The 21,824-nt window shown below is 55.5% G+C and overlaps 8 protein-coding genes across 8 annotated transcripts; 4 read left to right on the plus strand and 4 right to left on the minus strand.

The window, feature by feature from the left end:
- Positions 1-647: 647 nt before the first annotated feature.
- CDEST_06659 (uncharacterized protein) lies at positions 648-3,627 on the plus strand (the record flags this gene model as incomplete). The annotated part of the gene is made up of 4 exons (XM_062922818.1): positions 648-1,902; positions 1,964-2,472; positions 2,526-2,628; positions 2,678-3,627. The coding sequence occupies exons 1-4, from the start codon at positions 1,575-1,577 to the stop codon at positions 3,625-3,627; spliced, it is 1,890 nt and encodes a 629-aa protein (XP_062778869.1). The 5' UTR covers positions 648-1,574.
- A 417-nt stretch (positions 3,628-4,044) lies between these two features.
- Positions 4,045-5,126, minus strand: CDEST_06660 (Putative major facilitator, sugar transporter, MFS transporter superfamily; the record flags this gene model as incomplete). Its single annotated transcript, XM_062922819.1, has 2 exons — positions 4,045-4,505; positions 4,559-5,126. 2 exons carry the CDS (start codon positions 5,124-5,126, stop codon positions 4,045-4,047), a joined length of 1,029 nt encoding a protein of 342 aa, XP_062778870.1.
- A 659-nt stretch (positions 5,127-5,785) lies between these two features.
- CDEST_06661 (Putative asparagine synthase, rossmann-like alpha/beta/alpha sandwich, nucleophile aminohydrolase) lies at positions 5,786-8,836 on the minus strand. The gene is made up of 4 exons (XM_062922820.1): positions 8,110-8,836; positions 7,489-8,051; positions 7,170-7,428; positions 5,786-7,093 (listed from the first exon to the last, which is right to left on the minus strand). The coding sequence occupies exons 1-4, from the start codon at positions 8,291-8,293 to the stop codon at positions 5,988-5,990; spliced, it is 2,112 nt and encodes a 703-aa protein (XP_062778871.1). The 5' UTR covers positions 8,294-8,836; the 3' UTR covers positions 5,786-5,987.
- A 662-nt stretch (positions 8,837-9,498) lies between these two features.
- On the minus strand, positions 9,499-10,823 carry CDEST_06662 (Putative D-isomer specific 2-hydroxyacid dehydrogenase, catalytic domain-containing protein; the record flags this gene model as incomplete). Its single annotated transcript, XM_062922821.1, has 1 exon — positions 9,499-10,823. The coding sequence occupies one exon, from the start codon at positions 10,821-10,823 to the stop codon at positions 9,825-9,827; it is 999 nt and encodes a 332-aa protein (XP_062778872.1). The 3' UTR covers positions 9,499-9,824.
- A 794-nt stretch (positions 10,824-11,617) lies between these two features.
- CDEST_06663 (Putative major facilitator superfamily, MFS transporter superfamily) lies at positions 11,618-13,421 on the plus strand (the record flags this gene model as incomplete). The annotated part of the gene is made up of 5 exons (XM_062922822.1): positions 11,618-11,798; positions 11,891-12,071; positions 12,139-12,303; positions 12,387-12,735; positions 12,819-13,421. The coding sequence occupies 5 exons, from the start codon at positions 11,618-11,620 to the stop codon at positions 13,419-13,421; spliced, it is 1,479 nt and encodes a 492-aa protein (XP_062778873.1).
- A 1,144-nt stretch (positions 13,422-14,565) lies between these two features.
- CDEST_06664 (Putative hpcH/HpaI aldolase/citrate lyase domain, pyruvate kinase-like domain superfamily) lies at positions 14,566-15,781 on the plus strand (the record flags this gene model as incomplete). The annotated part of the gene is made up of 2 exons (XM_062922823.1): positions 14,566-15,160; positions 15,294-15,781. The coding sequence occupies exons 1-2, from the start codon at positions 14,797-14,799 to the stop codon at positions 15,779-15,781; spliced, it is 852 nt and encodes a 283-aa protein (XP_062778874.1). The 5' UTR covers positions 14,566-14,796.
- A 580-nt stretch (positions 15,782-16,361) lies between these two features.
- On the plus strand, positions 16,362-19,139 carry CDEST_06665 (uncharacterized protein; the record flags this gene model as incomplete). The annotated part of the gene is made up of 8 exons (XM_062922824.1): positions 16,362-16,444; positions 16,528-16,919; positions 16,978-17,543; positions 17,608-17,732; positions 17,798-17,946; positions 18,004-18,180; positions 18,236-18,424; positions 18,491-19,139. The coding sequence occupies 8 exons, from the start codon at positions 16,362-16,364 to the stop codon at positions 19,135-19,137; spliced, it is 2,328 nt and encodes a 775-aa protein (XP_062778875.1). The 3' UTR covers positions 19,138-19,139.
- A 1-nt stretch (position 19,140) lies between these two features.
- CDEST_06666 (uncharacterized protein) lies at positions 19,141-21,550 on the minus strand. The gene is made up of 3 exons (XM_062922825.1): positions 20,360-21,550; positions 20,222-20,301; positions 19,141-20,159 (listed from the first exon to the last, which is right to left on the minus strand). The coding sequence occupies exons 1-3, from the start codon at positions 21,137-21,139 to the stop codon at positions 19,940-19,942; spliced, it is 1,080 nt and encodes a 359-aa protein (XP_062778876.1). The 5' UTR covers positions 21,140-21,550; the 3' UTR covers positions 19,141-19,939.
- Positions 21,551-21,824: the final 274 nt, after the last annotated feature.

Below are 21,824 nucleotides of genomic sequence, written 5' to 3' on the forward strand. Positions count from 1 at the left end.
CGCTCCCACTCTGCACTGCTGCCCAGAGAAAGCTTACCGAGCCGTTGGGTTCGCCGTTGCCTGCTCGCGTGTCCCTATAGATCGGTCGGGACGACGCGACGGGGTCCCCCACCAGTCAGACATGCGCTCGTTTCGGAAACTGACTTCACGGGTCCGGTTGTCTCAATCCGTCGGGGCGTTTATTATACGCGTGGGAGGGTTGTCTCACCACATGCCACTCCGATCATCGTTTGCTGGTTTAGGCACGAATACCGACCTGGACATCTGTACTAAGGTATTGTGGGAAGTTCCGCTCCCGGTTGGCGGCCAATCCGTCGACCAACGCGACCCGCCGCGCCGATATGCGGCCCAGTTTCGGTGAACGCCTTGCCGCGGACAGCTACCGGGACTTCCGGGCGCTACGGCCCAACCCCGAGGGGTCCACCCACGATATGATGCTACATGTCGCCTTTATCTTCTCATTTGCATGCAGCGTCCCACTCCCCATACACGCCTCCGCGCAACGACAGCTGCAGGGAACCCGAGCTTTGCGTCTCCAGTGGAAGCCCACGGGCTTATCGGGACCACTTCGTGGCACGGCAACACGCTCCAACAAAACAACCACGATGGAAGACTGATTGACAACGTCAAGCCAAGCAAACAAAAATCTCACCGCCTGACTTGGGCTGTCGGACGCCGTTTCTCAACTGTCTGCGGCGACACAGGAAATAGCTGAGGACTGCAACTCGAGATGGCACAACAAGAAACAGGCACAGTTTTTGTCCCAAGCAAGAAGCTCTCGACTTCACGAACGCTCGTAGCCTCAGCATCGAGATCATCCCGATGTCATCGATCCTGATGCCATCGACTCGACGGATGTGGGCATATATTCTGGACAGGCTTGGCGAGAAACAATCGACAAAGTTCTCCTCTCGTCTTGATGACCGCAGTGGCGCATCGCAACGCTGCCAATACGCCGTGTGCCAGGCTTCGATGTTATACATCTTACACGATGCGGCCTAACGAGACAGGGATCGGCCTCGTTGGAGACCGGTACACTGCATCAAAAGGCAACTTTGTGTGGCTCTACACTACACAATACACCACACCTTTCGCCCGACCTTGTGCGGGCCGCCTACCATGCGTTCTAGGTAGCCTGCCTCGATTTTGCCCTTGGTCATTTTACCTGTAAGCGGAATGCCGCAATCTGCTTGTCTCCCTAGCATCTTGGAAATGCAGATTCCCGCAACACTAACGCCATTTGTTGTGTTGTCTCCGTGTGCTCTCACATATCGTGCACTCCATCAGGCCACCTGACGCGAGAGAGCAAGATGCCATCGCCTCATTGGGGAAAACTCATGCTGAGGGAACAACGCCGATTGAGAAAGACAGTGCATATAACTACTGCGCCTTACTCCTGCCTTGTCTGCCCGTTATTGGGCTCCCTCATCTTTCTACTCGGGGCATACTGCAATCCCCCCTGCGCCAACAGCCCAATCGCTGTTATACCCTTGAGCTGTTTGTCTCGTACACCGATCCGATTTGTCTCTCCAAAGGCTCGCACTGCTCGGCAGACGGCATAGTCTGAGCCATTCATGACTACATCGGCGGCCGAGAAGGCTGCAGGATCAAGCCTGAACACCACAAACAGGATTCTGCCGAGAGACACCATAGACCGCCCGTCCGAGTCGGACGAGGAGGTCTCACTACTGGCTTATGGGCGTGTCGCTGGGGAGCACAGATGGAAAGATCAAAAGGGAGGCCACGGGCACGGAAGCCTTTCGGATAGGCAGCAAGAGCAAAAGCGTCAAGGTCCAAACACTACTCCGGCTATGGAATCGTTCATCTCGGGATCTCGCGACAGTTTTGGCAACCTACCTCCAAAGGTAGTGGAAGAGTTGAAGAAGATGATCAAGGAAGAGGGTCAGTAACCGTTTTGTCATCATGGTTTCTGGGGATACCTTTCGACTGATACCCGACATAGTCGCCCAAGCCGCTCAGGCAGTCCAGCTGAAAGACCACGAGACCGAGACACCTATCAATGCTACACGGCTCTCCTCGTTTTCCAGCCAAAACTCTGTCTTTACGCCACCGTATCCCAGTCCGACGTCCTCAGTCATAGAACCTCTGGGTATGCCCAAGGTATCCTCGCCCAAGGACCGAATTCCGGGAGACGCCACGCATGTGAAGGCGGCACCGGCAGCACAATACCAAACTCCGTCCCTTAGTCCGGTCTCTCTTCCGGCGTCTCAGTCCATCTCATCCATCAGCCCTGAACAGAAAGCCGTCCATTTCCGGAGCAGTGGTCCGCCAGTCATTCACTGCCAGCCTCGTGTAGACTCGGAGTCGGAATCCGTCTCGCCTACCAACCCTGTTGCCGCGCCGCGGGTCGAGCTGAGCAGTGTCGACAAAGCTTGGGGGATGCTGTTTGACTCCGAGGGTTATCCTACGCAACGTCTCAACTCTGTACTCCGGGGCCTGGCGATCTTCATGGTATCGTCTTTTCCTCCCCATGATGGGCTTTTTTAGACGCTGACAGTTGTAAGATTACCGAGTTTGGACCCCCAGAGACCTTGGTTGTCACCCCTGACAAAATGCTTTCTCTGTATTCAAAGTACAGGATCGAGCCTGAGAAGTTTGAGTATGAAGGTGTGTTTGGTTTCTCAGATGACACTGTTACGGGACTGACTTCCATCAGTGATCTTCAGATCACGTTCCGACGACGCGCTGAAGCGGATCGAGTTCCTATACCAGGATTTGGACTGTCAATATCACCTCATCCAAGCTGCACCCAGATCCCATCCCAACGTTCCGGGTCTGACCCCCGTCGGCTTCGCCAAGTGGATGATCAGCAACATACTCGCGTATCCCGATCCGGAAGCCAGGCGTCTACACGCCGTCATGTCCGCCCTGCCCGTCAACGCCGACGGACCTCTACTCGACGGCAAGCCCGAGAGGCTACCCAGACAGTTCTCCCGCCACCTCTTTCCAGAGTCCCACGACAGAAAGCTCCGCAGGATCCTCGATGAGGCGGTGTGGGATTGTCTCGAGGACGTTGCGCCGCCCCTACCGTCCATTCCAAGAACCAGGCCCTTGGAGGCGAACACGCACACCCGGCGGTCCGGCGATGATTCAAGGCGTCCCACTCCCATGCCCCACCGCAAGACATACGACCGCGGAAGCTACCGCGTCGAGCCGCACCCCGCGAGGCTCTCCCGGGCCAACTCGGACGCGGGCGCCTCGCTGCCGAGACACCGCGACCTCCCTCCCCCGCCGATGGGACGGTACTCGGATCCCCCGAGACAACGCAGCCCAGCCCCGGTCAATCGGTACAGCGCCTCGCTTCCAACCATTTCGCAGCACCACCACCACGCCGGGTCTCCGTTGTCGCCATCGTCGTCGTCTCAGCTCACCCCCGCGTACATCCGAGGAAGCGAGGCCAACTACGGCGTGTACCCTGGCCGAGACGGTCGCGGCCAGGGTTTGATGGACGAGTCGCCGCGGTCGTCGGGTCTCGGTAGACGTGGCGGCGCCGGCTCGGGGCTCGACCGGGGCCCGACGTGGGAGGACGTGTACAGTCGTAAGGAGTCCTCCTCCGGCGGGCGGGTGTCGTCTACCGACGCAGCATCGCATCGGTCGTCTCGTTGATGCGTTGCCGGGTTCCTACTCGGAATGATAGAGTCGTGAGGTTGGGTATGTTGGCCAAAAGGTGGAGGAGCGGGATGGGGACATGATGCATATGACTGTCACGATTTACGACTTTTTTGCGAGCCGTGTCTTTTGATTTTCGAGTCGGGCTGGCTATTCTGCAAAAAAAGTTCAAGTGGATGTAGTGATCAGTCATTCGAGCGACCACAAATGCTGCTACATTAAGAGGGATTAAAGGGGAACACTTGGTTATGCCAATGCTTCTATTTTAATTTGCTTCAACTACATTCCGACCCTGTGCTGATCGATGGGACTCAAGACGACTGTGGTTTCGTTTGTCTCCTTTCTCATTACTCTCAGCATGATCTCGAAATGATCTTGAGATTGTGGACTTACAACCCCCCGCGCGCATTATCATCACACACGGGCAGTAGGGTTATGCTCCTTCTCCCGATTAATCTGTTCCCGATGATATGCAATATCCCCGGCGACTGGCACGACTGGCGGGGACACGTCCTGGCGGAAGACGTACCTCTCCCAGAAGTGGTCCAGCTGGCGTACCAGCCAAACGCGCCTGTAGTGGTGAAGGCATCCTGCAGTGAGGATGCATGTAGCAGCTTGTGCAGCGAATATCACAAGTACCATGGCGCTGGCCATCATCAACCTCCGGTTGTGTCCGACGATGCTGCCCATTTCTGGTACGCGGAAGAACGCCAGGTCAACAATGTAACCTAGCTTAATTATGAAAGCCGTCTGCATCTGCCACTGTGTCATGAGGGCTCCGCATAGTCGTGGCGGGGCGTATTCGGTGACGAAGATGGGGTGGGTGGCAGACTCAGGCCGGATGCTAATGCCGAGCATGAAGTGGGCAATGAACACTAGAGCTGGGCTCAGCCACTCCGGCTAGGAGAGAAAGGAATGATGGTTTGACAGGTGTCACTTTCCGTCTCGCCTCCGATTCCATAATGGCTCTTGTAGAACAGTTGAGCACCATTAACGACTGTGCCGTCCATTCCTTGCACGACGATGGCGCAGAACGAACAGACTTGAGGGCATGTCAGTCTCTGTCCGAGACGGAGAAAAGTGAGGGTCAGGAGGCGGGTTGGAACTGGACGGAGATGGTGCAGTTTGGAAAGGCAAGATGGTGGGTATGCATGAAGACGACAGGAAAGTGGCCCCGCAACGACGCCGTAGAGCACCGTTGGATTCTTCCATTCGCGTGTGGTTTTTCTGTCGAGAACCCCGTGCTCTTGGGCAGTAAGCTCGGCCATGGCATCGTATTTGTTCATGATACCGGCAATCATGGCGCTAAGGCGGAAAGCACGAATTTCTTCTTCGCCATCGATGCCATGCTCGCGGCAGTAGTCTTCGCTTTGCTGGCCCAACTGCTCGGGGATAAGCTCAATCAGAGGATTTTCGAGTTTGCGGGAAACTTCCAAGCGCCTTCGCTCTTCTTCGTCGATGACCGTGGCCTTGGAGAACCGTCCAGGATAGTCCATATGAGAGACACCCCAGTATCAGCCCGGACTGACGATGACCGATCGTCAACCTGCTCTCGGTCCTGGTCCGCGATCATCTTGGGGCCGGCAGCTGAGTCTCAAGTATGCCGACATTTGACAAGCGGGCCGTACGCTGGTACGAGTGTGGTTTGGAGCCAAATGGATACAGGGTGCGGTGGATTTGTTAGTCGACACTGCCGTCTTCCAAACAATTGGCAAGATGACAGTAACGATAAACCAAAGGAGAGAAGGATGAGTAGGTTGATGTTCCAATGGGTAGCCAAGCAAGCCTTTCGGCTTAGGGACAGCTTGGTCCCTTTGCGTACCTAGGGGATGTGAACGACCTCAGATCAGCCGAAGTTGAGAGGCGGCGTTGGCTGCCCGTGGTGTAGGGCGGCTCCCTGTCACATACTGGTTCCTAGCGTGGGTAAACGCCTGGGTATCCTTGCTTCTGAGGTGAGTCGGGGTGAGAGGAAGTGAACCATGGGTCTGTGCCTTGAGAGTCGAAGGCGATCTTCGATCTCGAACTTCTCGGTGTGGGGGTCACGTATGTCTACGGCGGGGGCCGCCAAGGACATCGGACATCGGACATCGCCCAGTAAAGTCAAGATTTCTAGTTGTCGTTGAGCAATGGTCTTTCTTGTCGGCATCCCCCTCGTCTTTGCCTCTCTGATTCTTATCGCTCTACCAAACTCTGCAGAATCAGGTCCTATATCACCATTCGGTGCGTGCTCACAGCATCCCAAGCAGAATTATCAGAAACCGGCTGCATTCCAACACAAACCAGCTTTGCATTAATTAGCCTACGCACAAAGTCCAAAAGGGTTTCATCAATACTCGTACATCCAGACCGCCGACTCTCTACGCACACCACTGCTCCTTGGTGGCCGTCTTCACGCCGAACCGCTGGCCGAGCACCACCCACGACGCCGTGCAGATCAGCTTCCGGAACGCCCTCGGGCTCGCGTCGTCGCCAAAACCCTCCTCGAGCCACCGCTTCGCACTGTCCCACTCGATGAAGCCCAGGCTCTCGATGTTGTCCTTGCTGATCAAGTCCACCATCATCTTGTGGATCGGCCCCCCGCGCGGCCACTTGAGCGGCGCCGTGTACGGGTGCTTCCTGCGCTCGTAGAGCTCCTGAGTGATGAACGGCTTGCCGGCCTCCTTTAGGATCCACTTCTCGCTGAGCTTCTGCCGCGCCGGGCTCAGGTCCTTCCACCACAAGCTCGCCCCCGTCCCGACCGCGCCCGTCTCCCCACCGGCGTTTTCCAAGTAGGCTACCTTGACGCTCGGCGGCAGGTTGTTGACGTACTCGACGAGGTGGTGGTCCAAGAACGGCGGACGCGCCTCGATGCTGTGCGCCATCTCGGTGCGGTCGCCCAGGCACGTCAGGATCATGTTGGCGAGCGTCCCCTTGGTGTACAGGTAGAGACTCGTGTGCAGCGGGTGCCACTTGGTCATCATCTTGCCGAGTACCTCGGGCGCGAACGCCGTCTCGGCAAAGGGAGGCGCTGTGTAGGTCTCGCGCACCCACGGCGAGAACGCATTCCACTCAGGCTCCAAACGCATCGATGTGTTGGATCCCCCCGAGGCCGACTCGTCCTCAAACATTCCGATCCGATCAAACATCACCTTGAGGTCCTGCGACATCTCCTTGAACATGTCCCCACGGACCTCGTCCGTCATGGTGGACTGGGGCCACGCGGCATCGGGCTCCATCAGGAAGGCCGGCAGCACGAACGGGTAGCCCGCGAAGTGTTCGTCAGCGCCCTCGCCTGTGAGCACAACGGGCACACCGTGCTCTCTCGGCAGCGTGGAAAGGCAGAACTTGCCCACGCTGTTCAGATCGAAGTTGTGATGCTCCGTGTGGTAGACCGCATCGGCAAAGTTGTCGGCCAGCGCGGCTTCGTCCATGTCTTTCTTCAGGATTTGCACGCCCAGCCACTCAGCGGAGCGTTCGGCGATATCTAAACCAGTAGTCAGTGAGTTGCACTTTAACAATTTCCTGAGGCCGGGCTCGCATCGGACGGGGCGTGGGCTCACCAGCTTCATTGAAGCCCGAGGCCTCTGGGAACTGGATGGTGAAGCAGTGAATACGTTTCGTCGCGTCCTGATTGCCCAGTTTGATCCCTTCTTCGCGTACAAGTTTCGTCACAATGCCTGCGATGACGGACGAGTCGATGCCTCCAGAAAGGTAAATGCCCACGGGGACATCGGCGCGAAGCCTGAGCTTCACTGCTTCTATCAGGCGCTGCCTCACTTCTTGGATCATGTCATCCACACTCCGAGTCTCTTCTTGTCGCTGGTACGTGTCAGCATCAAGACAGCCATACCGGGCTATTCACTGGGTGCTACTGCTTACTTTATCGTTGAAATCGGGGTCCCAGTACTGGTGATGCTGAACCTCGCCGTCTGGTGAAACTTCCATCCAGGTGCCGGGGTTCAGCTTCCAGACGTCCTTGAAGACGGTGTTGTGCGCCTGCATCGAGGATCCGCTCAGCAGACCGTGGACGTTCCACTGAGGCTCCCAGCCCAAAGCCAGAAATCCCTTCATCTCCGAGGTGAGAAGCATCCGCTTGCTGGCGCCCTCGCCCTGGAGGGTTCCGAACATGGGCTTGATGCCGAACCTGTCCCTCGCAACAATGACCCGGCCGTCGTTCTCGTCGTACACGACAAAGGAGAATTCTCCGCGCAGGTGTTCGAAAAATCCAGGGGCACCGTAGACCTTGTACAGGGCGACCAAGACCTCGCTATCGCAGTGACCCTTGAACTTGTACCCGTGGTCCTGGATCAACCGTTCTCTGATGGCGTCGTGGTCGTAGATCTCGCCATTCACCACGGCGTGGATCTTGCCATCGTCACTGTGCATGGGCTGCACTCCGTCTGGGGACAAGTCGTTGATGGCCAGTCGAGCGTGGCCCAGGCCTACACTACTATGTTAGTCGACAGCCACAAACCCATCTCGGTCACTCGCAGCTCGTACCGATGGTCCCATCGTCGCTAACCCAGACACCAGAGGCGTCCGGGCCGCGATGGGCAATGGACTCGAGACTCTTCTGGAGCTGCTGACGAAGAGCGGTATGTTCTTCATTCGAGTCGGCGCCGTCATTGCTTCCATTATAGGAGCCGCTCCGCTGGAGCGTAATAGCCGCTGTGATACCGCACATGATGCCTCCGGATTACCGAGCTATTGGGGAAAATGATAGGAAATGGGGGCGGCGGGAGATACAGAAAAGAGCGCAGAACCCTTGTCCCTCTTTTGGACTAGATGACATGTCTGAACTATATAAGATGGAAGACAGCAAATGACTTGCAGCCGCTTCGTTCAGATTATCCCGACTCAAACACGAGAGTCGTAGCGCAGACGCCATGATAAGCTTTCTCCAGCCTCGATAGCCAAGGTCGGGCCGAAGCGTGCAGCTTGTAGTCGCGCCTATAATGAAGATACAGGAGATACTTTGCAAACTCTACCATGAGCAGCGGTTCAACCCTGAAGCAGATGAGCCACGCAATGGACGTCAAAGGGGGTCAGGACTCAGGAGTGGGCGGTCACAGTCCTGATGGAGCGGGTCTTGGCCCGGTCGCAAAAACCTAAGCCCCAGACATGCCATGATCCGGTCTTGGGGCTGCAAGTCAAGACTGATGGTGAGACAAGATGAAGATGCTTGGTTGAACGGGCGATGTACGTAGGGACGTGGTTGACGTTCGGGTGATTGATTGTTGGACGTCTGCACGGATGAAAAGGGGCTTCGGACATGGCCATACAGTGCAGCTGGTGAACAGCTGGCAGCAGCTGCTGGGAGTGGAGAGTCATGGCCCTATCGGTGACGATGCTTGAAATAGGTAGGTACCTACGTATCTTCCATCTTGGAGAAAAGTCATAGTCGACCTGACGTACTTCGATATGGCCTGGTCGGAGATGACACCGTCTTTCACAAAGGAGCCGAATAGGTTATTGGGCGTTGCCGCCGCGTTCTCCATATACTGTCGCGCCTTGGCGACCCATCCGACGTTTGCCTCGTGCATCGTGAAGTTGTACCCTGTGGCCAAGTGGGAAACATCGTCGCGTATATCGTCGAGCTGGGGCGTGGCTGGAAGCACCAAGGCGCCCTCAGGGTCATCCAGCGCGTGCACGTTAGTAAGAAAGAGCAGGGGCATCAAGTCCTGCTCAGCGGCGTCAATGGCAGAGGCGGCCCATTTCTCGAGATCACTGCGCTTGATTATGCTTAGCTGACGGAAGCTAAGAGCCTGCTCGCCAGTGCTTGGGTGGAGGGACCAGGAAATACGGTCCGGGTTGGCAGTGTCTCCCGTTCGCCGAAGGTTGGCCAGATTGCGCTGACAGGTAAACAGCCACGCCCATAAGTCGCCTCCCACATTCATACCTCAATCCTCCACGGACTCGATGCGGGACATTCAGTGCGACATGCATGTACGCTCCTGATGGCGTACTCTGTCAAACAAACGGGTCAATACTCGAAACAACAAAACACAACCCGCCCCCCGGAGATCCCCTACATCAAAACAGCCAAACCCTAGGACTCCGCAACAGCGCGAGTCCGAACGTCCTGCAGGACGCAAATCCAAGCCAGACTAGCAAAAATGACATGTGCACAGGCTTTCTCGTGCGTTTTGACTTGCTCGCCTCTCAGCTTGAACATAGTCATGTAAGTTCTGATTAAAAGGCGGTGCAACTACCCTCTAGCTAACAGTGGATGTGGATGACAGGTGCCGCAAAACGTTGTCTATGGCGGATGTGGCGGTCTTGACGACGGTCTCCTTGGTCGTCGCCCCAATGTGTGGTGTACTGATCACGCGCCCGGTTTCCCACAATGCCTGGTGCTTCTGCAGCGTCGGCGGCTCCTCCTCGTGACAATCAAGCCCTGCTCCGAAGAGATGGCCCTCGTTGAGTACCCGGATCAAGGCCGGCTCGTCAACGATACCGCCTCGCGCGACATTGATGAGAATCGAACCTGCCTTCATTGCCGTCAATTGCTTCGCGCCGATGAGCCCCTGGGTCTGGGAGTTGAGGGGGATGTGCAACGTCAGCACATCCACGTGCGGAAGCATCTCCTCAAAGTTCTGCACTCGTGTATGCTCGATATCGCTCCAGGCCTTGGCCGGGGCAAAGGGGTCGTAGGCCCACACCCGGGCACCGAAAGCGCCTCGAAACATCGTAGCGACGGCGGTGCCGATTGCGCCCATTCCCAGTATCCCAACAGATTTGCCGGTGAGCGTCATGCCCATGCAGTGCTCTTTCCTGACCTCGTTGCCAGCCGCTTGCTTGACCGAGATGGTCCTCAGTTGCCGCGCGACGGCCATGGTGAGGGCGAGAACCAGCTCAGCGACCGACTGCGCGTTCACTCCCGGCGTGTTGCAGATGGCGATACCCCTCGCGTCGGCGGCATCCTTGTCAATGATGTCGATGCCTGTGCCCTGCTTGCCGATGGCGCGGAGCCTGCGCGCCGATGAGATGTCTTGGGCGGTGATGATCTTTTCGCGGACGAGGATTGCGTCGGCGTTCTCGCGCCAGTTTGCGACTTCTTCATCGAGGGGAAGGATCGTGTGGAAGTGGGCTTGGCAGTACTTGACGGCCTCTTCAGGGAACTTTTCCAGGAGGTACATGGTGGGCTTCTTCTGGAGAGCCACCGAGAGTTCGCCGACCGCCTCGACGGGCGAGTCGATTCTGGATGGAGCCATTCTGGTATACGGTCAAGAAGCACAGGTGATATGGGAACGACGTGTAAGTGCCGAGGAATTGAAATGACTAATGAGACCAATATGGGGTTGCGAGAAGACAGTTGTTGGGGCTATTGGAGTGTAAAAGTCCGGCCTGGCTCGTCGAGGTCAATCTTATTATACCTCACGCAACGCGTATTCAGAGCACAAGCTACATCTTGGCCTCCAATTCCGGTCTCGTCCAGAGTCTCCGTACAAGTTCCTTTACAAGCTCGGCAATATCAGCTCAAGCAGCACTGCACTCAACGGACGACGGCTAGTTCGGCTCACTAACACGAGGACGGAAATGGCTGCCGACTGTCTCCTCTGGAGCCACAGCCTTTGAGACGGGGGGGGGTACACCGAGGGTTCCAAACTTCTTGAGCCATATTGCCATTTTGCGAGTGAATCTGCGCCCCTCCATTCGGATCACACACAAAGACACGGGTGCTCTTGGCACCGCCTGTTCGTGGGCTGGTTATGGAGCAGGGTGCGGCTTTGAATCCCGTGGTCCGGAGACAGGTAGCCAGCCGTGGGATCTGGGGATTTTGCGGGGAACCCCGGTGTTCCATTTCATTCTCCATGGGGTAAAGAAACCAGCTCGTCTTTGGTCCACGGGTAAAGGATATGAGAGAGAATCAATAAAGCTCGACAATGTCCCGCTCACTAATTCGACCTCTGGCCCATCTTCGTCTCATCCTCCAAGGTCTCTTCTTGTTCAGACCCCTTTCCTCGTTCAGCAAGCTCAAGCCTCGATAGCCCAAAGACACGATACGATGGCTGAGAAACCCGTCGACGACGTCCAGGGGACCTCTGACTGCAAAGAGAATGCAGCGGGGGGCTTCAAAGACAACGAGCCAGGGCAGCCGGACTTTGACGCTGCCGAGGAGAGAGCCGTCGTGAAGAAACTCGACCGGGTCATTCTCCCCATCATGGCGGTCGTCTACTTTTTCCAGTGTAAAGTCGTCTCTGCCCATCCGTGGGGTCCCATGCATTTTTCTTTTCGTGCGAGAATGACAAGCTGACCTCCCATGACCACCACGGCTCAGACCTCGACAAGCAGAGCATCAACTACGCGGCAGTCTTTGGGCTCTCGGAGGACTTGAGGCTGACCGGGAGCCAGTTCTCCTGGTGTGTCTCGCTCTTCTACTTTGGCCAACTCTGCTCCGAATATCCAGCCGCGTACCTGATGAGCCGGTTGCCCATTGTTCGGTTTGTCGGTGTCACAATGTCAGTAACCCACACCCCCGTCGCTTCCTGATATTAAGCAGCCCCGTCTAACTCAATCTCGGCTCAGTGTGCTCTGGGGCGCGGTGGAGATGTGCCTGGGCGCCTCCCAGAACTTTGCCAGCTTGGGAGCGATTCGCTTCTTGCTGGGGTTCACCGAAGGCGCCGTTTCGCCTTCCTTCATGATCATCACTAGCAATTGGTACAAGAGAGCCGAGCACCCCGTCAGAGTCGCGTGAGTGCACCCCCCCACCCCCCCTCTTTTGATCTATGTTTTCCCATGCCTGTCTGACAAGTGAACTGTTGGCCTATACGTAGCACGTGGGTTTCCATGTTTGGCGTATCCCAAATCGTCGGTGCCCTGTTGATGTACGGCATCGGCAGTGGCGTCCACACGATTGCGACCTGGAGGGTCCTGTTTATGGTCTGCGGAGGCTGCACCATTGCCGCTGGCATCCTCTTCATCTTTGGCATGCCGGGCGACACCAAGAGCGCGTGGTTCCTCAATGAACGAGAGCGTCACGTCGCCACCCAGCGTCTGGCCCTCGACCGAGCCACTCGTGACCGGGCCCATTTCGACATGGCCCAGGCAAGAGAAGCCCTAAGGGATCCGCGGACCGCTCTCTACGCGTTGATGGCGCTGTTCATCACCCTTCCCACGCCCATCGTCAAGGCAAGTCGGCCGTCGCAACGCACTCCGAGAACCCTAAGGGCTTGCTTCGACGATATGCTAACCGGTTACAATGACAGTTCTCGTCTCTGGTCATCAACGGCTTCGGCTACAGCAAGTTCGAGACCATGCTGGTCGGTCTGCCCAGCGGGGCTGTTGCCTTCATTCTGGTCTGGGTTGGCGCCCTGGGACCCCGTTTCCTGCCCAACACACGCTGCTTCTTCGGCATGTTTCTGGCGGCCGTGCCGTTGCTGGGAAGCTTGCTGCTTGTGGTTCTGCCGGCGAACCTCAAATGGGGTATCGTCGCGAGCACTTGGCTCGCCGGCAGCACCGCTCCCCCTCTCGGCCAGGTTGTTGGTCTGATGGCGTCCAACATCAAGGGCAATACCAAGAAGTCGGTGGTGAGCGCCATCTTCTTCATCTTCTACTGCATTGGCTGCATTGTCGGCCCGCAGCTCTGGCAGAAACAAGACGCGCCTCGTTACACCAAAGGTTGCATTACCAGCATTGTGAGCTTCTGCTGTCTCATCGTCGCTTTCTTCGTTCACTACTTTACCTCCAAGGTCTCCAACAGCAAGAGAGACAAGCTGGTGACTCAATCGGGGGCCAACTACGACGAGGGCATGGATAGCGATTCAGACTTGACGGAGCGCCAAGACAAGGGTTTCAGGTACACTCATTAACTCGTGGAGGATACGTAGGCTGTCTTGTTGGACCAATGACTTGGACGTTGGTCTTCGGAATGGAGTGTTGTTGTTCAATTACCGAATGGATAAAACTCTAAGAACGAATGTTAGAGTGTGAACCTCGGCTTGGTTTGGCCAGATCTTGAAATTTATGAGATTAGAAGCACCATGGAATAAGCGAGAGTTCGACTTGTTGCGACTCGAGGTGCACTTCCGCGGCCTTCGACGAAATAGTTGAGTGTTGAAGTTTTCCGCGGGGGGGCAGTTCGGTTCAATGTGTCTGTTGCTTTGCTGAACATGAAATGGGGACCGGAGAAGATAACTTGAACTGGAATATCAGCTTAGGTATTTTATGAGAATCAATTGGTGTGGTCTTCTTTGCCTTGTGCGGCTAAGACTGCACTGTGACGGGTCAGGCGCGTAGGTAGGTGTAAGTGGGAAAGAAAGCCTATTTCATAAACAAGCCAAGGAGAGTACGCTCTGTATACACCTACCTTCCTACCAAGGTAGGTAAGGTAAGGTAAGGAATAATCTGAGTGCCCAAGCCCCAGCCACAGGAGGCTTGCACCACCGCCGGCCTCCTTGAAAGACCTATCAGTTGTACTTCATTGTCAACTGACATTCCTATCAATCCCAAGTATTTACAGACCAATAGCCAAGCTCTATCGACATACTTCCCCGTTTCTGATAACATCGTCGAGACAACTTTTGCCCTTCAAATTGAATCAGAGGTACCCTTTATGTCGCCATGTGGAGCATGCATTGAGCCCGCTCTGGTCACTCCATCTGTCTCACGCACACCACAGATGCATGCTACCAATGCCACCAGTATTCGCACCACTTCCATGGGCTCTTTGGGTCACTTCCACCTTCTTGCCTAAGCCTTAATGCTGCCTGAATAGAGACCGATCTCTCGGATAAGTCCAGACATCTGGGCACGACCGGGATAGTTGTGCTGCTTCTTCAGATCCACCAGGGATTACCATGTCTCGACAGCGGTAACCACTTCCGCAAACCGAGGTCGGGGTGGCGCCGACCACGACCCCACCGCGGCTTTGATCTCCGTGGCTCGTTTCCCGCCCCCCGCCCTATCCTCGGCAACCACATTGTTCGGGACTGGGCTTCCTAAGCTACCTTACCTGACTTACACCGTTGAGGCCACCTGCTAGTGGGGCTGATAGAGATATTGAGCAGTGAAGGAAGAAATGTCGCAACCGCTGGTAGGGAGATTGCTACCGGGAGAAGCGTTCCGAAATGATAAAGGTGTTCCTCGTTCCCTCGCTTTCGAGTGGGAGGAGCCCATCCATCAACATTCGTCATCAGGCTCAAAAGTGGTTGCAGCGATAAAACCGTCCATTCATTCCAGCTCGACATGACTTTACAACCCCTAAATGAGACCCAAGGGTCCAAGGCCCAGCTGGTAACGAAGCACATCGCGCCGAACAATCTCCTCTCGTTGGCTTCCCAGGGCAAAATCTGCACGGCTTTTGGCATCAAGATCATTGCTGGCGGCGAGATTGTCCAGATTGCAAAGGCCGCCGGCTACGACTCTCTGTTTATCGATCTCGAGCACACCACGCTGACGATACGCGATGCTGGCCAGCTTTGCATCACCGCCAACTCGGCCGGCATCACCCCGTTCGTCAGAGTACCGCACGAGTGCGGCTTGGGATTCATGCAAAAGGTACTCGATGCCGGTGCCATGGGCATAATCGTCCCGCACATTCACACCGTGGGTAGGTAGTGTATGCCAACAACCCAGTTCACAGTACAGTGCTTCCTTTCCCCGGAAGCTCTCGCTGGGGGATTACCCGCAATCCACCCCGTAGTGTTGGGCTCCGCGTCGACCTGACTAACTTCACGTGGTAGACGATGCGCGCCGGGTCATCAATGTGTCCAAATATCCTCCCCTTGGCCATCGATCCATCAGCGCCGGCTTCTCTCACTTCGAGTACGCTCCGCTCCAGCCTAGTGTGATCCAGGCCGAGCTCAACGCCGCGGGCTCGACTGTCTTCATCATGATCGAGACGGCTGATGCTCTCTCAAATGTCGATGAGATCGCGGCTCTCCCAGGCTGTGACGTATTACTGGTTGGATCAAACGACTTGGCCAGTGAAATCGGCACGCTGCCTGACTGGGACCATCCCGATTTCATCGAGGCTCTCCGCAAGGTGGGAGCAGCCGCTTCCAGGCACGGTAAGCAGATGGGTATTGCAGGCTTGTACCACCGACCGGACATTCTATCCAAGGTGATTAACGAGTTTGGGGCCAAATGGATCGTTGGCGCCCAGGATGTTGGGCTCTTGCTGGCTGGCGGCCGGGCCAACTCGGATTTGCTGCGAAGCTTGCAGGCTTGATATAATACACGGGCCAGTAATTAGACAGTCTACTAACCATCTCAATTGCTTTCCGGATCAACTCATCAGGAATTGTCGTTATGTGTTTCGAGCTGTCATTCAGCTTGCTGGACCTAATCCAGCATTACGTGACGTTCCTTACGGCAGCTTGCAAATACGTGTCATAGCCATGTTCGCTAGCATTACTGGCACAGAGCGAGATCTTCGGTCTAGAGATGGTTCTATCCTCTATGTATCATGACATTTGCTGCCTTCAACAAGCTGCCTATGTGGCGGTCGCTCTAGTCGTGCCGAAAGACTCAATGTAGATCTCTCAACTATCCCATATCGTCCTGCTACCTAGTATAAACATAGCTGCCTCCCCGCACGCTGCACAATTGACACTATATTCTCCACAATGACCAAACTAGTTGGACGTTAGTGCAATAGTGATACAGTACAAAAAGAACCCCAGGAACACCCTTTCCATACCCCACGTTTCAAGAGATACATCGTCAGTCCCCGCCTGGCTATGTCACGCTTATATTGCGGCCATGCTCCGAGGATAGGTAACCAACTCACCGCAATTTCCCTATGAAAGATGAGTTTTGAATCAGACAAACGTCCATCAAAGCGACAGAGAGACCCCGAACCATCGGCTGATGCCGCGAGGGCTTCTACGGCGTACGTCTCCTCCTTCGGCCCAAAATCCCAATCATGGCCCTATTATCCGGGCCTCTCAGTTCGGCTCACACCTCATGAACTAGTTGTGAAGCATGCCGCGATCGCAAGATCAAGTGTTCTGGGAACCATCCGTGCCGGTATTGCGCGAGACGGCAGATCCCCTGCACTTTTCGGGAGGCTGTCAAGAAGAAGCTCTACGCGGTCGAGTACGTTGCGCATCTCGAAGAATTGGCCGCATGTGTACGCGGCAGAGGATCAAAACCGTCCGGCAATGCGCCATTGGGGCGCAGGAGTCCCAGCCAAGTTGCTGTCAACGATGGTGAAATTTCACCACAACCCATGCCGGTGTTTGACAGCAATCGTTCTATTCATTCCGAGTCGCTTCCGGTGCCGAGTCTAAGTCCTGGCAAGCCATCCGTCTCACTGGGACACATCGAAGAAGAGGACAGAAATGTCAATAAACAACTTGAAAGTAGTAGGACTCATTCCCCCATTAGCTGCAGTAGGCAACAGAAACTGACCGTGTCGGGTAGCGCCCGATTTGGCTGGTTCCATTAACTCATCGAGCCTGTATTTCAGCCATCAAATCAAAAGTCTCAAGTCCGGTTGTTCGGCTGGCCCCCGTTATGGTCCTTCAACGCGCCAACAATCACCTGACTGGCCGGAAAACGTCTATGGAATCCCTCCACCGAAGCGCGGCGGGGAAAGCCGAGACGGAGACCGTCATACCGTTGATCTGCCGGGTTTGCAAGAAGCGCAGGAGCTCCTGGACACCGTATTAAACTCCCTCGGAAATATACAGCACCTTTTCGAGCCGAGGGCGTTCTGTGACCGACTTTCCGAGTTTTATTCCACCGCGGTTGACAAGACGGATATCTGGTACGTGGAACTGCTGATCGTTTTGGCAGTAGGAAAGCTCTTGCGTGGGAAACCAGGCGGAGGTGGCACATTGCCTGGGACGGACCTGTACCAGGAAGCCGAGAGGCATCTTCCGGGCATGATGACTCTCCGAAGGCAGGGAACGACAGCTGTCGAGATTCTAGGCATGATGGCCTTTTATCTCCAATGCGCCGATCTTCGTGACGACGCCTATGTCTATGTGAGACTTGCATGACACCCCAGAACAACTCGAGATTGATCGTGACTGACGGGAGAGACCTTAGGCGGGGATGGCCTTGAGACTCGCCATGTCAAATGGTATGGCCAATTCAAGCAGTTATTCCGGCCTGAGAAGATCCGAAAAGGCTCACCGCTGTAGATTGTGGTGGACTATTTATATGCAAGAGAGGTAGGCGAACAGACAGATTGTCAAGTACGTGAATCAGAAAACAAGCAAGACTGACACCGGCGTAGGAGACTCGCAGCTGCCACTGGTCAGCCTCTAACAATCCAGGATGCGTCCATCTCGACAGAATATCCCGGCGAAGCACCTGGATTTGTGACGCCCGCAGCAATGATAGTCAACATTGAACTGGCGAGGATCACTGGGCAGACGATGGATGGTGAGTTGGTTGATCGAATTGCGACGAACGAACCTCTTTTCTAACGGACAACGACAGTTGTCTACGGTACAAAAGGCAAGGCCGTAGACCGGTATGTTGAGAGTGTTCGGAAGATATTGAAGCAGCTTCAGGATGTAGCGAAATCGATCCCATCCGAGTACACTCTCAATCTTACCAGGGCGCCGCGACTATCGAGGACAGCAGGCACCCTTTACCTGATGCTACACCAGGCAAGTTGAACTCCTGACTCCACCCCGCCAACTTTTTCTGGTCTCTGACAATCATCGAGTGCAGTGCATCGTTCTCGCCACACGTCCTACGTTGTTGCATCTAGCGAGGAACCGACTTGACGTGGCAAAGTCTGTGACGAAGAATACGGTCAGCATGTGGGAACTCGATCAAATTTCCGGTTCCTGTGTAGAAGCTGCAAGCTGTAGCCTCGAAGTGCTGGACGCCATGAAAGAGCAGCGGATCATAGGTTCGTCGCATATCCGAGTATGCTGCGTTCCAGTCCAAGGAGAATGACTGACACCGCCACCGTAAGCCAACTTTGGGTTCTTCGACCTCGATGCCGCCTTCTCTGCCGCCTTCGTCTTCGTGCTTGTAGACAGCATACACGCACGCGCCAGCCATCCATCCAGCATCGTCCAAATTCGTAAGGCGTCCGAAATCCTGAAGCATCTGGCCTCGCAGGGCAATTTCGCGGCCCAAAAGCGCAGGGCAGACATAAACCAAATGTGCAGTCACCTGGGCGTCTCGTTCAATGAGGACGCAGACGAACGGGCCGACATATCACCCATGGAGATTGACGGGGTTCGAGTAAACGAAGCGGGTACGGACGATGCTGATGGTCAAACGCAACACCACCAACACGACGAGGATGGGCGTTTGATCCCATTCCGAAGCCGGGATCAAGACCTGCATCGCGTGGAAGATACCGTGCTCCAGCACGAGCTCCCGTCATCTTCACAGCTCGACTGGGCCCAGGCCGCCGCCACACTGTTGGACCACAGCCTGGCCGACACGCAAGACCAGCAGCAATCGATGGCGGCGGCGCTATCGTTTGGCGAAGGTGGAAACGAGATGCTTGGCGGCCTGTACCTGGAGGACTTTTCTCTCACCGGCGTGGTCGAGACAGATTGGGCCGAGTTTGCTAGGCAGCTTGCTTCGCAAAACGAGCTTGGGGGGTGAATGGGGACGCGAAAGAGGTTGATCCACGGCGGTGGCGGTGAAGACAATGCGGAGGAGAGATTGCAGGGTTGCCATCGCGTGAAATGCGATCAGATGCCGAACGGGTTTCGGCACAAACACAACGATAAGTTAGAACCAGCGTTGTCATGACACCGTGTCGTTCTTGCGTAGGTCTGGGACTTTTATGTGAGACAGCGAGAGAGTCAACTGGAGTCAACTGCTCTTCCCGACAATGGACCCAGGAAACATGGTTCCCACGGGGCTATACACAGGCGAAACCATGAGGTCAGCACGCCAAAGTCACGATCATTCTTTTTTGTCAAAATTTCCAACTGATTGTACTGCTTTTCTTCGAGTCGCCAACCTTATGGTGTGTAGATCGACGAGAATGGTCACTAGCAAGCATCACGCAACGGTGGCCGTCTTTGTCTCCTCCCAAGTGTGCGATGCGGCCCGGATCGCGTTCATCATCTGTTGTACTAAGAGCCATTCACAACTCCGCATAGCTCACCTCTCATCCGCTGTCGTCTGAGACGATGTCTTCATGCTCAAGAGGCAAAACAAGAGACTGTATTCAAGACTCTGGTGGTATCCGCTATGCTGTACTAAAGGGGACCTAAGACGAGGAAATGCGCTACTTTTTGCGGACTGTGTATCCTGCTGTTTTTTTCCCAAACACCATTTGCTATGCTTCAGCCGTAACCGCAAGGTACTCGATAACTTTTGAGGCTTCATCACTCGATCATATCTCTTGAGTCATCACACATTAAAGACGAGGTATAAAAACAAGGCCTGGGCAGTGTCACCGCCGCAACGGCGTGCCTACGGGGGTGCTATAAGCGGAGCGGTCGAAGCTCTTGTGCTTGGAGCGTTTTCGTTTGAGGTCGGACCAGTCGGTCTTCCAGTTGTTGATGCTTTGGGCGAGGTCGGGGTCCATTTCGGTTGGGCATTGCACTTCTATGGCCTTGAGGCCGAGGCGAAGGTAGGTGAGTTCAGAGTCGTTTTCTTGTAGTTCCTCCTCCCTGCGACGAGTCAGTATGAAAGGGGGTAGGGGCTGCCTTGTCAGTAAGTTTGAAAAACGTACAAGTCTCGTACTCGTCCTTGGAGAAAAATGATTCTTTGTGCCGCGCGTTCTGCGCGAGTCACAAGAAGTTGGTGTATGTGCTGCAGCCAAATAATCAGTCCATACACTCAGCGCGAATGAGTTGTTCTCATGTCTCACCTCTGATTCCTCCTGGCGGGCCTTGAGATTGGTGACAAGGGTTTCCAATTCTGAGTTAAGCTTCGCTGCTTCGGAAGCGATGCGGAAAGTGTCGACGGCGGGCTTCTTCTCGACGGTTGGCTCGGGCGAGGGCGTGTCCCGTCTGAACGAGCTCCGGAACGATGGTGATATCTCTGACAGGCCGGATCGGAACCACGAGTGAGAGGGTGAGGTCCACAAGGACTCGTGCTCGACACTCTGAGCGTCCATGGGCGGCCACGTTTTTGGTTTGCCTTGAGGTGTTGCTTGAGGCGGCTCTCCCGCCAGAACCGACTCTAGCTCATCTAGCTTTCCGTGCAGGGCGCTAACACTGGTGTCGGGGACACCTTCACCCGCAAGCAGCTTCTGGGTCAAGTCATTCAGTCGCTGAATGAGACCGAGGGTGTCTCGGGTGTTCTCATTCGTGTTGTCGTTGGAATGAGCTGATTCAGTAAGGTCGTCTTCGGTCCACGAGCGCGCCAAAGGGCTCTTAGCCGCGGGGGTCGAGAACTGTTGACCAGGTGCTGAAAAGTGTTGGCGGGGAGGCGGTGACAGAGGTGAGAAGCCGACCCGGGAGCTCATGGGCGAAGGGAGAGAGGGCGTTGAAGCTTGGGGCGACGAGGCGAGCGGCGTCACAGGAGTCGGTTTGCTGGGATGACTCCTCATGCGACGCAGGCCTTTGCATGGGCTATTGTCGTCTTCATTGTCGTTCAGATCGAGAAAACGTAGGCCCAGCCCCGAATCCGATCTGACGTCCGACATTGCTGTTCATTGAAGAGGTATGTAGGCAGTAATGGGGGGGCGGCGGCCGGCCGGCCAACCAACAACTAAAATAAAAAAAACCGGGTCTGGAACCTGTCGAGTCTCTCGTACTTTTTTTTTATCTTTTCTTTTTCAAGTACCTCTCAAAGGGATGGAAGGATAGGAAGGGCGGCGCGACGCAAAGGCGAGCGAGAGCTGCCGGTTCAGGGTCGGTCGAGGGAATGCGACGAGCCGGCTCTGCATGCACGGGATGAAAGCGTACGGTAAAGCACACGGCGCGCAGGAAGCTAGTGAAAGGTAGTATTCCTGAGGACGATCCGGTACAGCGAGGTTCTGTACGGATACAAAATGAATGGGAATTTCGTGATTCGTGGGCGCCAGCTGCAGGAAGACAAAGCTAACCAATTGGCAATGATGCGTCAAGTCTTGTCTCTGGCGCGTTCTCGACGCGGTGAGGACGGTTTAGGAGGAGGAGGAGGCTGGTGAAGTGGGGCTCTGAGAAGGGGTGTGTCCGGGTGGCTTGAAGAATTGTGGCGCCTTACATGTGACCACAGGGGTCAAGCTGGAACTGGCGAGCTGGGCGCACGCGGATAATCCAAGGGCCATCGAGGGAGAAATTGGGTTAATGGTCGTGCACGGGGGTTGTGCAGTGTGGGGGAACGACGGCAGCAGGAGGCTCGCGTGC

Source organism: Colletotrichum destructivum, chromosome 4, assembly GCF_034447905.1.
Source record: "Colletotrichum destructivum chromosome 4, complete sequence".
Taxonomy (NCBI): domain Eukaryota; kingdom Fungi; phylum Ascomycota; class Sordariomycetes; order Glomerellales; family Glomerellaceae; genus Colletotrichum; species Colletotrichum destructivum.

What these genes read in the sequence shown, in the direction of transcription:
- CDEST_06661 (XM_062922820.1), bottom strand. Translation starts at nt 8,293, where the DNA reads ATGTGCGGTATCACAGCGGCTATTACGCTCCAGCGGAGCGGCTCCTAT. An exon ending in TAGCGACGATGGGACCATCG is followed by an intron (nt 8,052 to 8,109) that starts GTACGAGCTGCG and finishes ATAGTAGTGTAG; the next exon opens with GCCTGGGCCACGCTCGACTG. An exon ending in CTCGGGCTTCAATGAAGCTG is followed by an intron (nt 7,094 to 7,169) that starts GTGAGCCCACGC and finishes CTACTGGTTTAG; the next exon opens with ATATCGCCGAACGCTCCGCT.
- CDEST_06666 (XM_062922825.1), bottom strand. Translation starts at nt 21,139, where the DNA reads ATGTCGGACGTCAGATCGGATTCGGGGCTGGGCCTACGTTTTCTCGAT. An exon ending in CCCGCCAGGAGGAATCAGAG is followed by an intron (nt 20,302 to 20,359) that starts GTGAGACATGAG and finishes ATTTGGCTGCAG; the next exon opens with CACATACACCAACTTCTTGT. An exon ending in CAAGGACGAGTACGAGACTT is followed by an intron (nt 20,160 to 20,221) that starts GTACGTTTTTCA and finishes GACTCGTCGCAG; the next exon opens with GGAGGAGGAACTACAAGAAA.